Raw genomic sequence first — 14,761 nt, forward strand, 5'->3', positions numbered from 1 at the left:
GGTTTTCAAACCCTACTGCGCATGTGCGAATGATTTATTCCGACCGAAAGTGTGACCTTAGTGAACGTTTTTATATTCTGAAAACATTTTTCTGGGCCCAGGTACACGGTTGGATTCTAATCCGACCATTGATCCCATCAAGATATTTTGTACATGTAACCGCGGCTTATGGTGTCGACTCGCAGCGTGGCGGGGGCGTGGCATCACGATGGTGTCTTTCCATCGGGATGTCAGTCACCCATCACGATGGACGATGATATCGTCCATCGGCACAACCCTAATAGGGAGAAGACAGGGGAAGAACTTGGACTCACTCGTTCGCTCACTATAACACAACTCAAGATGCTCAAAGATACTAAGAATTTGGGTGGTAATAAATGCGCATTTAACTGACTGAGGTCAAGCAAATCAATCAGGTGTTCCTTTGTAATACCTTCACAGACACATCTAATCATGACTGACAGATTCTACACATTGCATACGTCTCACAGCAAGAGTCCCGGCTGGGGACCTGAAACAGAGCATCATTGGGGGACCTTTCTGTGTGGAGTTTGCATGTTTTCCCTGTTCTTGCGTTTTCTCTCCTGGGACTCCAGCATCCTCTCACCGTCCAAAAACATGCTTTGTAGGTTAACTGGTTACTCTAAATTGCCCATAGGTGTGAATGTGTGTGATTGTGGCCCTGTGACAGACTGGCAACCTGGTCAGGATGCTCCCAGCCTTCGCCCACAAGTGGCCGGGATAGGCTCCAGCAGCCCCGTGACCCGGAAAGGCAGAGTTAGAAGATGAATGAAAATGATAGTTTGCATTGCTGATAATTAGGAGGTTATGGAATTGCGCATTCATGAATATGACTGCAGCGGCAAAAAAAAAGCGATATATATGCTGATCGTCACAAAAGGTTAAATAAAGCATCAGTTCAGAGAGAAAGTTCACCTCTTACTGCTTGTTTTTGTCCAGATGATGAAGCAAAAGTTTGTTTCAAAGAAGCCACTGCAGTGATACAGATCATTTAAGCTATGTGACCAGAACTTCTTTTAATGGTGTGCATTATCACTGCGGATTATCACTTTTTAATTCACACTCAGCAGCCAATCAGAATCGAGTATTCACCCGGCCCATGGTATAGAATGTTATCAGTGAGTTGAACCCTGGAGTGTTCCTTTTTGTTTCTCTGAAACCTTGTTTGTTTATAAAGTTTTGTTCAAAACTCTAAATGAAAGTGTTTGTTTACAGGACACGCTTACAGGAAGTGCGATGTCAACGGGTCCTGGGTTTTTGTGGAACAGTGGAACAAAACATGGACAAACTACTCAGAGTGTCTCAGCTTTCTCCAGCCTTTCAAAGATGAGGAGGCAAGAGTAAGTTTTACTGTTGAAAAGTACTTACAGAAGCAGATACTGTTATAGCTTTACTCAGACTCAGACGCACACACAAGTCTACAAGTGCACTCCTGTTGCTTCATGCAGCTGAGGGTCTTTGACTGGCAAACCAAATGACATGTTTTTGTTATGCAATTTTATATAGAAAGTCTTTTCAAGTCTAACTTTGGAGCATCAAGACATATTTAAGGAAATAAAAAGGAAAAATACAATATACAACACAGCCTGAGATGGAAAAGTTTTTACTTTTGAAAGAAAAAAATCAAGTCAAGAGCTAGAATGTGTAAAACTACCTCTGTTTCCCCTATGATGCCATAAGCCTTTCAAATTAGATCACCAATTTGTCGCAGCTCTGTTAACTTTTTTTTATTAACTTTTAGAAAACACAAAGATATTTTTTTGGTAAATACATCTCAAACTTGCCAACTGTCACCTTCTGTTAACAAACAATTGTCTTGTTTTGTTGAATGATCCAGCTTTCTCCACTTCTTGTGGTTAAAATGCAAGCCCAAACCACTCCCCCTCCACCACCGTGCTTTAAGCTTTGCTAACATGCTGTGTCAGGATTTTGGTTAGAATAGGGTTGTGGAAAATATATCATAAAGAGAAGCAGTGAAACGTTTAAAAGAGATAAAATAAGTCCAGTTGACCTACTATGATCAATCTGGATAAATGAGGATCTGATTGATTAATTAGTTTATCTCAATTATAAAAATATATATATATATCAAATTTACATGATATATTGATGCATAAAATAATTAGAAAATGAAAAAAGGAAAACAATACTATCTTTTTGTCTTGACATGGTAATTGCTCCAAATTATAGACATATCTGCACTTATACATACAGCACAAAGATGACATATTAAGTCTATATAATAAAATAATTGTAATATAGAGTTTGATTTACTCATCAAAGTTTGGCTCATTGCTTGAATTGACCAAACTTGTATGTAATCCTACCCCTAGAATCTACACAGACAGCACTTAAATTATGATGTGAATTAAAAGTTCCATTTAGAATATTATGAAAATGTGGTACTATTGTTAAATGGCAGTATACAATTTTAAAAAGCTTAATCTGGGAGTCTGAGATGTGGAAAAAATGTTTGCAAATCGAAAAACACGGTCCAGCTTACTTTTTTCAGTCACGAAACCATCCTGAATAAATGCACGTCTACACAGATAAATTACTGTTACGACAATTTACTCAAAAAATACTTTTTTACACTGATTTAAGTTAGATTAAAAATAAGCTTCACAGGAACCATCTGTTCAGATATTCTTTTCTGCTCTCAGAAGCTCCCCATCAGCCGCAGAATGAAAGGAGAAAATTGAATGTTATGACCCAATCAAGAATCAACAGATTTAGGATGGAAAAGAAATAAGTATATTCACACTAAGAAACTGTTGTTCCAGGCAGAAAAACAGCCCTCACAGCTTGACCGAGAAACCACTGCGTTAAACGTGCTGAATATCTGAAAATCAAACCATGATATTTTGATCACCTAAGATGAGCCAACACATCCTGTTTTACACCAAGATGTTGGACAGTTTAAAAATTGTATTTTTTTCGCTTTTCCTCCATTTCTTTCTTCTCTGATCCAGTTCATTTCTGTTTAGCTCTTTTTATCTTCTTAATTTGTACATTAAAAAAAGAACCCTTCTCACGTCAGAGGAAGTTTATTCTAGCTAGTGTTAAAATAGTAAAAGTTATTCATAAATTGAGACCCTTAATCAAATAATCATTCAAGACTATTCATTAACTTTTCAAAAACCCAAAGTGCTTCACATACCACAAAAAGGACTATAGGACCAAAATCACATCAATTACACAATAATAAACACAAACACAAAATTCAACACAGACACAAAATATTAAGAAGATTAAAATGAAGACAAGTGGACAGAATATCAATAAAAAAAAATACTAATATAAGGGGAAGACATAAAAAAAAATCACAGGTGAGTGAATTTGTATTAGAATTGACACTTTTGGATTTCCTTGGCAAACGAGGTTTATTTGTTAACCACGCCCACATTCCTAATATGGTCATATTGTGTCGCATCGTTTTGTTCATCTTTAGCCATGCATTAAATTTACACAAGATTCTGGGAAATAAATGCGTGAACAATAGAAAACTCCACTTTTGTGATATTGCCCTTCAAAATCTATAAACTGTAAAGCCAAAATAATTTAATAGTTTCCCAATGAGGCTCCAGTAGTTAGGCTTTGAGGCCAGAACAGTCTCATAATTCAGAATTGCCCACTGTCATTAGGGGACAGTAGGTGGAAATCCCCAGGAGGAGTTAAAATTAGTAGTTGGTGCTACGGGTAACTTTTTTGTTTGTTTATTTATTTATTTATTTTAGATTTTATGCCTCTTTCCAAAGTCAAAGGTCAAAAAAACTTTGGTTGCAATTGTAGATTTTACCAGTTTGTGAAACTTTGTGAACATCGCACGGACAAAAGTTTTCTTTTTTGAAAAATGATTCATACTTTGCCACAAAATGACTGTCAAGCCAGTTGCTGTGGCCATCCCATAATGATTTTAAAACTTCCTTTGGATATCCCTGACATGTGTGTTTTGTTAGCGGATTTAAACCATTATTTTTTTGAGTATCGTAAAAGATTTTGGCCCCATTCATTTTTTTGGGGGGGTTTTGGTCTCTGATGTCGTCATTTTTTGGGAGGGGTTTATTCAATATGCCCAAAATTTATTTTCACCGGGTACTTGATGGGAATCTTTTTGTCAAAGGCACATTATGAAAGAAGAATTGGAGTCTGCTGCGGGTCAAAATAATAATTTAAATTGTGAAGAGGTTTTTTGAGCTTGAGTTGGACCATTTCTTTGGAGGCAGAGGCCTCCAGTTCCTCCGGTGAGAACCAGAAATAGATGGGAAAGACGCAGGGTGCGTTCTAATTTTTTAACACCTGAGAACCTGACAGGTGAGGATCTGTAAGGTAGGAGGAAACGTGATAATGAAGAAAGGCCAAGCTCATTAAGACACTTAGTATTTAACTGTGAGGTTTCTGCGGTCTAGTTTAGTCTTTAAGTGGTGTTTTGGTGGTGCATGGAGTTGTTTCCTGTCAGTCACTCCAGGTCTGTGTTTATCATCCACAGCTGTTTTCATTTCTGGTAATTGTCCTCAGAGTTTATAAGTGTCTGGTTTTCAGTTTTTCATTGCCATTTCATCTCCTTTTTCACTCTTGAGTTGCATTGAATATTTTAGTTTCTGGTCTTCTTCATTTTGGGTCCTTCCTCACCTGTTTCTGACATTAAACTTTAGTTGAAAATAGAAACCCCAAATTAGGTCCATAGCACTTCAATTTTTAAACTATTGCACTGTTTTGATGTTTTTTGTCAAAAGCAGGAATACTACCCATAGAGTTAACAACAGTGAATTACAAAGTGAATGACTGGCAGGTTCTGCATCTAATTTCTGTGTGAAAACACCGGTATTGCTTCAGCTGGTCTCACTTTTTTGTCCTTATGTTGCACATAGGCTACAAAGCATTTGATGAGGGAGTCATTTCACTGTCAAGGACAGCAGATGTCTTTCTTTAGATGCTCTTCATCATTTGAATATTTCTTTTTTTAAACTCTTTTTCACTGTTTGGATGTTCAAAGTGCAGCTTTTGATGTAGTTTTTTTTCAGTTTCACAGTTACTGTTGCCTCACCAGCAGGAGTTTCTGTTCAAAACTTTCCTCCTGTGGGCACCTTTGTGCTTCAATGTGCTTTGAAATCCCTGTGTTAGACTGATTTTAAATGGGCATAGAAGTATAAGTTTGATATGACTTTGGGTTTTTGTGTTGTCCTGTTGTGAATGAGTAGAGTAAAGGCTGTTGCCTGATGTTTGCTTGATGTTTCCAGGCTCAGCAGGCCCAGATTTATCCAGCCCCAGTATGGGGTGCAGGTAGAATATCGATTGACCACTATGGTTTATTTATTTCAGTGTGGGTTTGGGGTTCACGCAGATGTTTAAAGTAAAAAATAATGGAGACTTATCCTAAAATGTAGACATTTTTAAAGTTTTAATAATAATAATATTACAAAGTATTAGAACACTCTACCACACTGTATGGTCACCTCTTTTCAAAATTCACAGTGTTTCCTTACATTGGACTGTAATGTTTTCCGGTTCCGGGGTACTGAGCGGACGAACGTTGCCGTCGGCTGCTCTCACAACAATCTTCGAGCGACTTAAAAGTGACTTAAAAGTTGATTATCTCCAAAAAAAGAGAGCTGACCGAACAAAAAAAAATCAAGTGACAACGATGACATAAAAAAATCCGCCGTGCACATATTTACAATACTTGATCAGTATATGCTCTGAAGATTGCTGAAACAGAGTTATGTCTATTTTTTTCTGATATAGTGTTATTTTTAATCATAGTCATGATTTTTCTTATGAAAAATAATCTGCACATATTATAGATAATGTTAATTTCGGAAAAGTTGCATCTATTTTTACATAATTATTAAGTAATTGTCATGTGATTCTTAATTCTTTCTAATAAAAAGTTATGAAGCGGATAATGATAAATATTGTAATGAAAAAGGTTATGGTAGAAAAGGGATGGGAATATATAAGTTTGCTTCCTCGAACTCCCTTTCAAGCAATCTTTTATTTAATGTCTAATTTTTTCAAATTTGATGACTTCTTTGTATGACTTTATAACCGCTGATGGTTTGGCTTTGTGCATTATTCTTCCTTTGATTGCTTGAAATAAACCATTTCAAATCAAATCAAATCAAATGATAGCTTAATCGGTTTTTACTGCATCACGTGTGTTGTCCGCTGTGATGCACTTGGTCGTTTACACATTATAGTAAAATAAAACTACCATGTTTCAACCCAAATAATATTTTCCTATACAGATTATCCATTTATCACATTTTTATATAATTTAATAGTTTTGGTGGAATCGATAAATATCTTGCCTCCCAAAAATCGATCTGTTGGATCATAGGAATAAAAATCAATTCATCGTCACACCCCTATTCTTTGAAATCTTGAACTGACGTCACACAGGTGATCACACTCATTAATGCTGAATGTCTTGCATGTCCATGATGGAATTTAAACAATCCTTGATTCCTGAAACAGTTCAGAATGCTGCTTTTTCCCTCGTCTGTTTGTATTGTGGATAATCTTGCACTGGATTATGTCTGGTGTTGTTCTTTTGATTTTTTTTTCCTGTTAAACAGCTACGGAGACCTTTTTGATGTTGGACTTCCTTTAGTCCTGAAAGAGGCTGTTTTTCCACTAACTGTAGTTTCTCACATGGCGCCTTTGATCTGTGAATTTCCATTGATTTAGACCTGAAGTGTTCAGTTCCACAAGCTTTTGGGCTTGTCTCTTTTGCTGATTTCCAGTTTTATTTTTAGAGGTGTGCTTCTTTCAAGTTATGTCACATCCAGGCAGGTAAACATGTCAAGAAATGTTTGAGCATTTTAGAGTAGATGAATGAATCAAATACAAACTTGCTGGGATTTTTTAGAAGTGGGTTGCCTGTCATTTTTACATAACTCAACCTTTCGTTTCTTTTTAACACTGCTTGTGTGGTCACCTCCCAAAACATCACAACTCTTTTAGTAAACTTGATCATAGGGTGATCAAGGGCTCTTTTACTTGGCTGCGATGGACTGGGTCCAGGTTGTAGCCCACCTTTTTTTCCTGTTGAAAGTATGAACCAAATTATTGCATATGAAGATCTAATGGATGTTTTTCTGTTTTGCTTGATCGATAACTATTTGGTAATCCATACTGATGTAGATCCTAGAACCATGAAAAAGATATTTGTGCACTGTGTGAAATTGTCTCCACATAGGCTGTAATGTGGCCCATATTAGAAAAATAGTACACTGAATACAATAAAAAATAGCTGTGTTTCCTTTGTTATAAATGACAAAAATCTGCCAAAGAACTAGTTCAATTTGTCTTGGTGAGTTTTAAAAAAAAAAAAGTTGTGATGTTCTGCTCTTTTGGGACTAAATTTGATCTTAAAATAATAGACAATAGACACTCATAGATATGATGCTCTGGTAATTGGAAATATTGTGTCTTGAAACAAATGTGTATAGGTCATTAAAAAAAAAAAAAGGTTCTTATCCCCCCCAAAATTTTCTTTTTTCAAACACAATAGCCAACTATGCTTATTTCTAGACCAATTAAACGAAGGCTAGAAATTACAATTTTAAGATAAAGTCGTCAAGATTAAGTAAAAAAGTTTTATTAATTGTTTTATTTTTTTCATTTTAAAATGTCATGTTTTTAAGATCAAACCACTCAAGATATTCAGGATTTATCGACTTAACCCTTAGTGGTTTGGAGTGTTTTTGAGCATTTTTTATCCTAACTATTTTACAATTTCCACTTATAATTGACTTTAAAACTGTTTTTTTGTGGCAATGCTAAAAGTATAACCCCAGCTTCTGTCTTTACAGACGACTTTTCACTATATTACACAATAATCCCACAATAACTATTGAAAATGTGCAAAAACCTCAATTCAGAGTAACAAGTTATTTTCTTACTGCAAAAATTACAAAAAATAGGATAATACTCTTTTTTTTTTCAAAGCAGAAATGCCGCTCAGTATTTAGAAACCGTTCAAACAATCACGTGGATTTGTGTTTCCAGTCGTGTCCTGACTAAATAAAGGCTGATGTTATTCCCACAGTACGTGCAGCCAAGATGCATATTGCATCTTGGCTGCACGTACTGAAAAGTACGTGCAGTAGTAGTAGTAGTAGTAAAAGTGCAGTAGTAGTAGTAAAAGTACGTGTACTGAAAAGTTTCAAGTAACCTAGTGTAAAAAGATAATATATAATCAAACTAGACAAAAATACTTAGTTTATATTTGTGTTTTTCCTATGTATGGCAGTGGTTTTGAACTCCTTTTTCGCTGATTTGAGTTCCAGTGTAGGTACCAAAACTCTTCAATAAGTGTGTCAAGTGTGTCATCATTAGTGTAAGTGCCTAACACTAATGATGACGTCACACTATTTGATTGGCTGTACTTTGGTCCGATGACATTTAAGCTAGTGATTGGTCCGGACAAATTACTGTACGATCGTAGAAGAAGAAATTATGAGATGCGTTGTAAACAAACAAAGCTCCAACATAGAGATGGTCTTCTAAACAGGCTTTAATTTTTGTTAAGATTATTACTAAGTCCATATACGCTTTTAATTTTTTTATCAGTGCCTTATTATTGCCGGAATGGACCCGGAAGAAGGGTCCATAATAAGCTAACAACATTTAGCCTTGGATGAATTTACACTGGAATAACATCAGCCTTCGTTTTGTCTGGACCTGACTGGAAACACAAATTCACATGATTGTTTGCACAGTTTCTCAGGACTGTTCATTCAAAAGCTACCTCCGCTAGCACACACACACCCTCTCAAAACTCCCGGGAGACACAGTTCTCCTGAGTCCGACAGCTCGCTCACTCAGAGCAGCAGGACGGACTGCGGTCCAAAGCCTCATCCGGACTGCACACTTTAACAAAGCATCCTCCCCTGCCTGCAAACACGAAGCTACGAGTCCGGCTGCACTGATTAGAGACATGTTGGAGAAGCAGGTTTATTCTAACAGCCACAGATCTTTTTATAACGTGGGTTGTGGCAAAATCTCTCTATAAACATTACAAAGAATAATGTCAGACACAACTTATGAACAAAAAGAACTTTAGGTTACAAAAGGAAACGTGAAATGAAAATATGTAGAGCCAGAGAAAAACTTGATGCTATGTAGTTTGTCCAAGTGGGGCTACCGTAATGTGACGTCATCATTAGTTTCAGGCCCCCGAACACGTATTGCGGGCCGAACAATTTTGGTACATACACCGGTCTGCATGTGACAAATACTTTTTCTCCATCAATATTTAAAATGCAGGCTTACAGTTCATGAACAATTTCTGCAAGATTTCTGAGATAGATACTCTGCTTCGAAATAATGTGGTTGGACTCGTGCATGAACACACAGCTGCAAAACATGCCCCCATTATCAGTTGGTAGTTTTATTGTTTTAGTTTGTTTGTGTACTTATTAAAATGAACAGAAAGCAAATTGGGCATATGGCTTTTATGTTACACTAGATGTGCTGATAGTGTAATAAAACGTCACAATGAAATCAACACAAATTGTAATTTTCCTCTTCATTATGTTTAGCAGAACCATAGCACCTATAGGACACAGTTTGATCCATTAGGTGTGTGTGTTTGTGTAGGAAATGAGCTTCACACAAACTCTTTTCTTGAAGCAAACATGCTTTCTCATTCTATCACTAAATCTCCTGAAAGAACTGTCATTTCTTTGGACATTTTTCTTTTGAGTTCAAAAATATGACAGAAACATCTTGTCCTCTGCAGCATCCAGTGCAGACAGGCCATTCTGACTAATGCACGTGTACATTCTGCGTCTGTGTCAGGCAGAGAAAACTCTAAAGCCAATCTATATTTGTGTGTGTTCACAGCAAGACTTCTTTGAGAGGCTGTATGTCATGTACACTACCGGCTACGCTGTGTCCTTCAGCTCTCTGCTAGTGGCCATCATGATCATTGGATACTTCAGGTAAGACTTGCTTTGCTCTGAGTCACAACCCCAGGAGAACATCCTGGAAATCAGCAGAACAAAGACAGACAGGAACTCTTTCCAGCAGAATATCTGCAGAGGCTGCTGACTTACACAAGCTAAACTAAAAACGACTCCTCTGTGGCATCTGCTGTTGTTTCTCTGAGCGACTTTATGCCACCTGCCTTCATTCCCAGAATCCAATCTGAGCAATAAGATTACATTGGTTTTTGTTATTTTTAAGTCTCTTTATGTGGGAAACTTGAGGTTCTTCTTGATAATAAATAAATGTGTATATTAAAAAACAAAACAAACAAAAAAAGAAAATGGAAATCTGAGATTAAGCTGTATTTTTTGGGGGTTTAAATTGTACCAAAGCAAGCTTTAAAGTCATCTGAATTTTTTCAATACTAGTGTGAAATGTGAGTTTTTTTTTATCCATCATCCTCCAACAATCCTCCTGGCCTTTACATCATCTTTTTCTCCGACACAATCAGAAGGACGGCTATTATACTCATTTATTTTTTATTAACTTCAGTAAAATGGAGATTAATCCCTTTTATTACACCAAATTCCCAGGTTAACTAGATTTTTAAACATATTTATATTTATATTTTAAACATATTTATTTCCTAAAAAATACTGAGAAATACTTTAAATGAAGCCAATCTAACTTAAAGTCCCTCTCCAATCATGTTTTGATCTATTGTGAAAGCGTTTCCATTGGTTTAAGTATGATTATGCCAGTTTAAGTCGAAAAATAACTAATTTAGTTTCTCCAGCAGAGCAGCAGGAGTTTATCAGAAATTCACCTCTGAGTTGTGGGGCATTTTTAACAATATAGTTTACTGCACAATTCAAATATTCCAACCAAATTGTCTTAAATTGTCATGTAAATTGTAAATAAGTCATAACACAGGGAGCTTGTGGCCCGCCCAGCTTATTTTCGACGTCACAAATCGTCTCTTTTTCTAACGGCTTTCTTCCCTCTGCTTTTGATTGACAATGGTTTGAATAAAGATTTACTCAGAAATGCAATTTTAAGCTCAATTTGCTTCATGTCCTCTATCAGAAAAATGCAAAAAAATAAAATAAAATAAAAACAAAATTGTCTTTGCAGTAGATCTTATGGCCAACATAAAAATTAATTGACATTCAACATTGGACCAATTCTCCAGTGAAGGAGCATAATTGCCAATTGCCCACAAAAAAAAGAATGGTTCAACATTTTCCTCATTTTCTTCTGTGCAAGCTTCAATTCCCTTTAAAACCTCAAGGCTTTTAATTACCGAAAGCATTATTAAGTAAACATGGGCTGTAATAGTAAGGATTATTTGCTTTGTGTTGGCCAGCATCACAGACTCTTTTTACCAGAACAGAACCACATTCAACTCGTTTGTCCCTCCACTGTGGGTCTCAAGGTTTAAAGAAAAATGCTAACAATTTCAAAGAAAATACTGGTTTTGTGCTTTTGGTAACTTGTTTCAGTTGATAAAGTTTTATCATTATGGTTAGATTTTTAACATGTCAGATTACTGAGCAAAAAACTGGTAAAAAGTTAAATCTGCTCAGAATGGTTTACTTATTAGAGCAAAGTTCTAATGTGTTAGTTGCTGTTCAGACACAAAATAGATATAATTTCCTTTACATGTATAGATTTTTTTTTTTTTGGAACACTGAAGTCAAAATGATGGAAAATGCCGTGTTTGGCTTTCTTGAAGTTAATCTGCTGCAGCAGGAGGATCTTATTTAACACTGGGTGTATTTTGTTTTGAAAGGAACTTGTATTTGCTGCTGTCAAAATGAAAGAAGTTAAAATTAGAAATGGATAACATTATTTTGAAAGCTACATTTAATAATCTAATGGCCATCCCCATACACATAAAATGTATTTTTCTTAAAGACCTCCTTGAATGAATTTGTGTTTTGTAACATGTTCTTGTAGCAATTTTCTCTCTTTTGCCTAAAAACAACACAGTCCTAATTAAAAGACCACTGAGAATCCTTTGAACACAGATAAAAAGATGATTGGACTTTGCAGCTCTTGCTGGGTTTTAGATGGTAAGAAGCAGATCCAAATGGCCCGTTGTATTGGGCAGCAAATTCACATCCTTCACTTCTTTCTAGGCACGCCGTGAATTCACTGTTCAACGCTTATTCAAAAGTGTGTTAATAAACTAGATGCACTTTAGGGAGCCTCTGTCCAGCATTTTCCTCCTCATCGTTATATGGAACCACCGGCGGTACATCTCATATACAGTCGATAGAAGACACTGATGATGTGGAGAGATCATATTTAGTTCTTTTAAAGAGCTCTACAAAACATTGGTAATCACATCTCCATATCTGGGTTGAAGAGGTCATTCAGAGACTCTCCCAGTACGGTCAGGTTCACCCTCTGCTGCAGGAGCTGCGTCTAAATGACGGCCGCTTTTAAGTGGTACCTTTGTATCTCTGTGACCCAGATTGACGACTTGCTGTCCCGCATTAGTACGGGGAAGGAAAAAATAAGAATAAAATTAGAGGACCTTTTAAATATTGTCTCCTTACAAATGAGAAGAATTTTTTAAAGTTTAGGACGAGAACGATTAGATTCTCCTCCATGTTGGTTTTGGACTACACCTTCTGATCATTAACACGTCAAAACAGAGTCCCTGATTGGTTGATGTGATGAAAATTCTTTGCCAAAGTTTAGACATTTGAGTTCATTAGCAAATATTCATCGTTCATCAATATTTTCATCTCGCTGGCCAAAACACGCCGTCGCCAGACCACTGCGCACGATGCTTCATTTGCACCGCCGAACCTCTGATCGCATCTATAAGTCAGCCTAATGTTGATATGGACGCCCCGACTAGCAAATCACGTTCAGTGTGAAGGTAGCTTTAGATGAGCAACTTGTGCCTCAACTCTCATTCCAAAACAGTTTGAAAACTTCAGCTTCAATTGATGTTCAGGAGCTTCTGCTTTCTGAAGACCAACTTCCCTCTTCATTTCTTTCTCTACGTCTCGACAGAATTTTACTTGTATTGTTTTGAACACAAAACTGATAGAACTTCTGCTTTAATAAAGGTCTGCGCACTTGGCGGTGATCAATACTTAAAAGACTGATTATCAGCAGCAGATGCCTTCCCAATATTCTCTCAAAGTAAAAGGTAGGGGGGTAGGACTGCAGAAAAACAATCTCTGAATTGAAAAGGAGGTGATAGATATATTGTGTCAGGTCATTTTAAAGTGTCTGACCGAATCAAGCTGGGCGATGAAGGTGGCAAAAAACTGGATTCGTCATCAAACCAGTGGAGCGCAGAGTATTGGTAAATGTTTGGCATGTTATCTGGGATTGCTAATGCTTAAAAATTCTGCACAAAACTAAATTGGAAATGCAGATACCTGAACTAAATAACAAAAACCAGCAAACTGTATAAAACAGGAATTTTCACGAGATAATTAAAAATTCTTATTTTTCTTCTTAGAAAATCCTGGGTGAATCTCTAAACTGAAGTGGATTTTTAAAAATATTTTGAAGGAAAAAGAAGAGAAACACTTTAAACACAGTGACTCACTGAAGGAGAACTTCCTTTGCTCGGTGGTGGTTTAGATCTTGTCAACAGGGTCATGGTGATCAAATGGGCTCATTCAAAAGAAGCTACAGGGTCTTCATGCCTCCTTGAAGCTTTTACCTTTCAACTAATTGAAAGCTTTATTTAGAATCTTTTGGAACATTTAGGCCCCCCTTCCCCTCGCCTCTTTGGGGTCATCCAGGTTCACTGTATATTTCGCATGTTTATTTTACCATATATTTAGGATTTCTAAAACTGTAATAGACAGCTCCTTTGAGTTTTGCCTTACATGTACACAGTTCCCTTTATACTTTTATTGAACTCTGGGTATCCATGGAAGGTGGAGGACATGACCATCAAAGGAGTCCAGATGCAGCTGGACTAAAGGCCTTTCTCTACTCTGACTAATCTGTCTAGTGTTGTATAACTTCTTTGAAGAACATCTTTTCAACAAGTTATTTGTGGCATTTTTTTTTACAATGATGGAGGACATATGTGAAGAATTTGAGCTTAAACTTAAATTTCTGAGTATTTCTTGATTCAGATTGTTGTGAATCAGCAGCAGATGAAAAGCACTAGAGCAATTGGCAGACCACAAGCTCCCTGCTCCACTCCATTCTGATGCAACCACTTGCAGAAAAATTATCCGCGTATGTCTTCGTTTTTCTCTTTTGAGCTGGTATCTGGCTCAAAACTTTACTGCTGGGTAGCTCTGATATCGCTTGCCATTTTTGTTGCCCTGGTCAAGTTAGGTTGGGGTTGTGAGGGACTGTAAGCTAGCAGGAGAAAGTGTAAACAAAGGGATGAGAGGGAGTCAGGCTGAACTCCTGCCGCTCTGCAGATACTATGTCCTAGAAAACGTTTACTTATTTATTAATTTGTTTTGGCTAAAGGCAGCATAATCCTAATTTAAAAACCACTCTTTAAGGCAAAGCCTGAGTGGGTCTGTTTCTGTTTCATCCAATAACGTTTGAGGTTTTAATATCTCTAATTTTTTTTCAAAGACATAAAACTTAAAAGTATTTTTTTTCTTATCTCATACAGTCCTCCCTGGAATTACTCGTTCCACTTGGAAACTAATCGTCTAACATTGCTTCATATCTACAGTCCCAGTCTTGCAGAATGTGATTCAAGCACTTAAGGTCACTTTTTGACTCCTCTCTTCCTGCAGTCTTTGTCCTGAACTGTCAATTTATACATCTGTGCAGATAAGCTGCACGTCAGGCCTAT

At 36.7% G+C, this 14,761-nt stretch overlaps 1 protein-coding gene across 1 annotated transcript in view; it reads left to right on the forward strand.

Moving 5' to 3' along the window:
* pth2r (parathyroid hormone 2 receptor) overlaps positions 1-14,761 on the forward strand; it is an 87,636-nt gene that overhangs the window by 19,463 nt on the left and 53,412 nt on the right. Inside the window, exons 4-5 of the mRNA XM_004082021.4 lie at positions 1,237-1,361; positions 9,874-9,971. Of these exons, the coding sequence (XP_004082069.2) occupies positions 1,237-1,361; positions 9,874-9,971 (223 nt within the window). The remainder of the gene's footprint in view (positions 1-1,236; positions 1,362-9,873; positions 9,972-14,761) is intronic.

This window comes from Oryzias latipes, chromosome 21, assembly GCF_002234675.1.
Source record: "Oryzias latipes chromosome 21, ASM223467v1".
NCBI lineage: Eukaryota > Metazoa > Chordata > Actinopteri > Beloniformes > Adrianichthyidae > Oryzias > Oryzias latipes.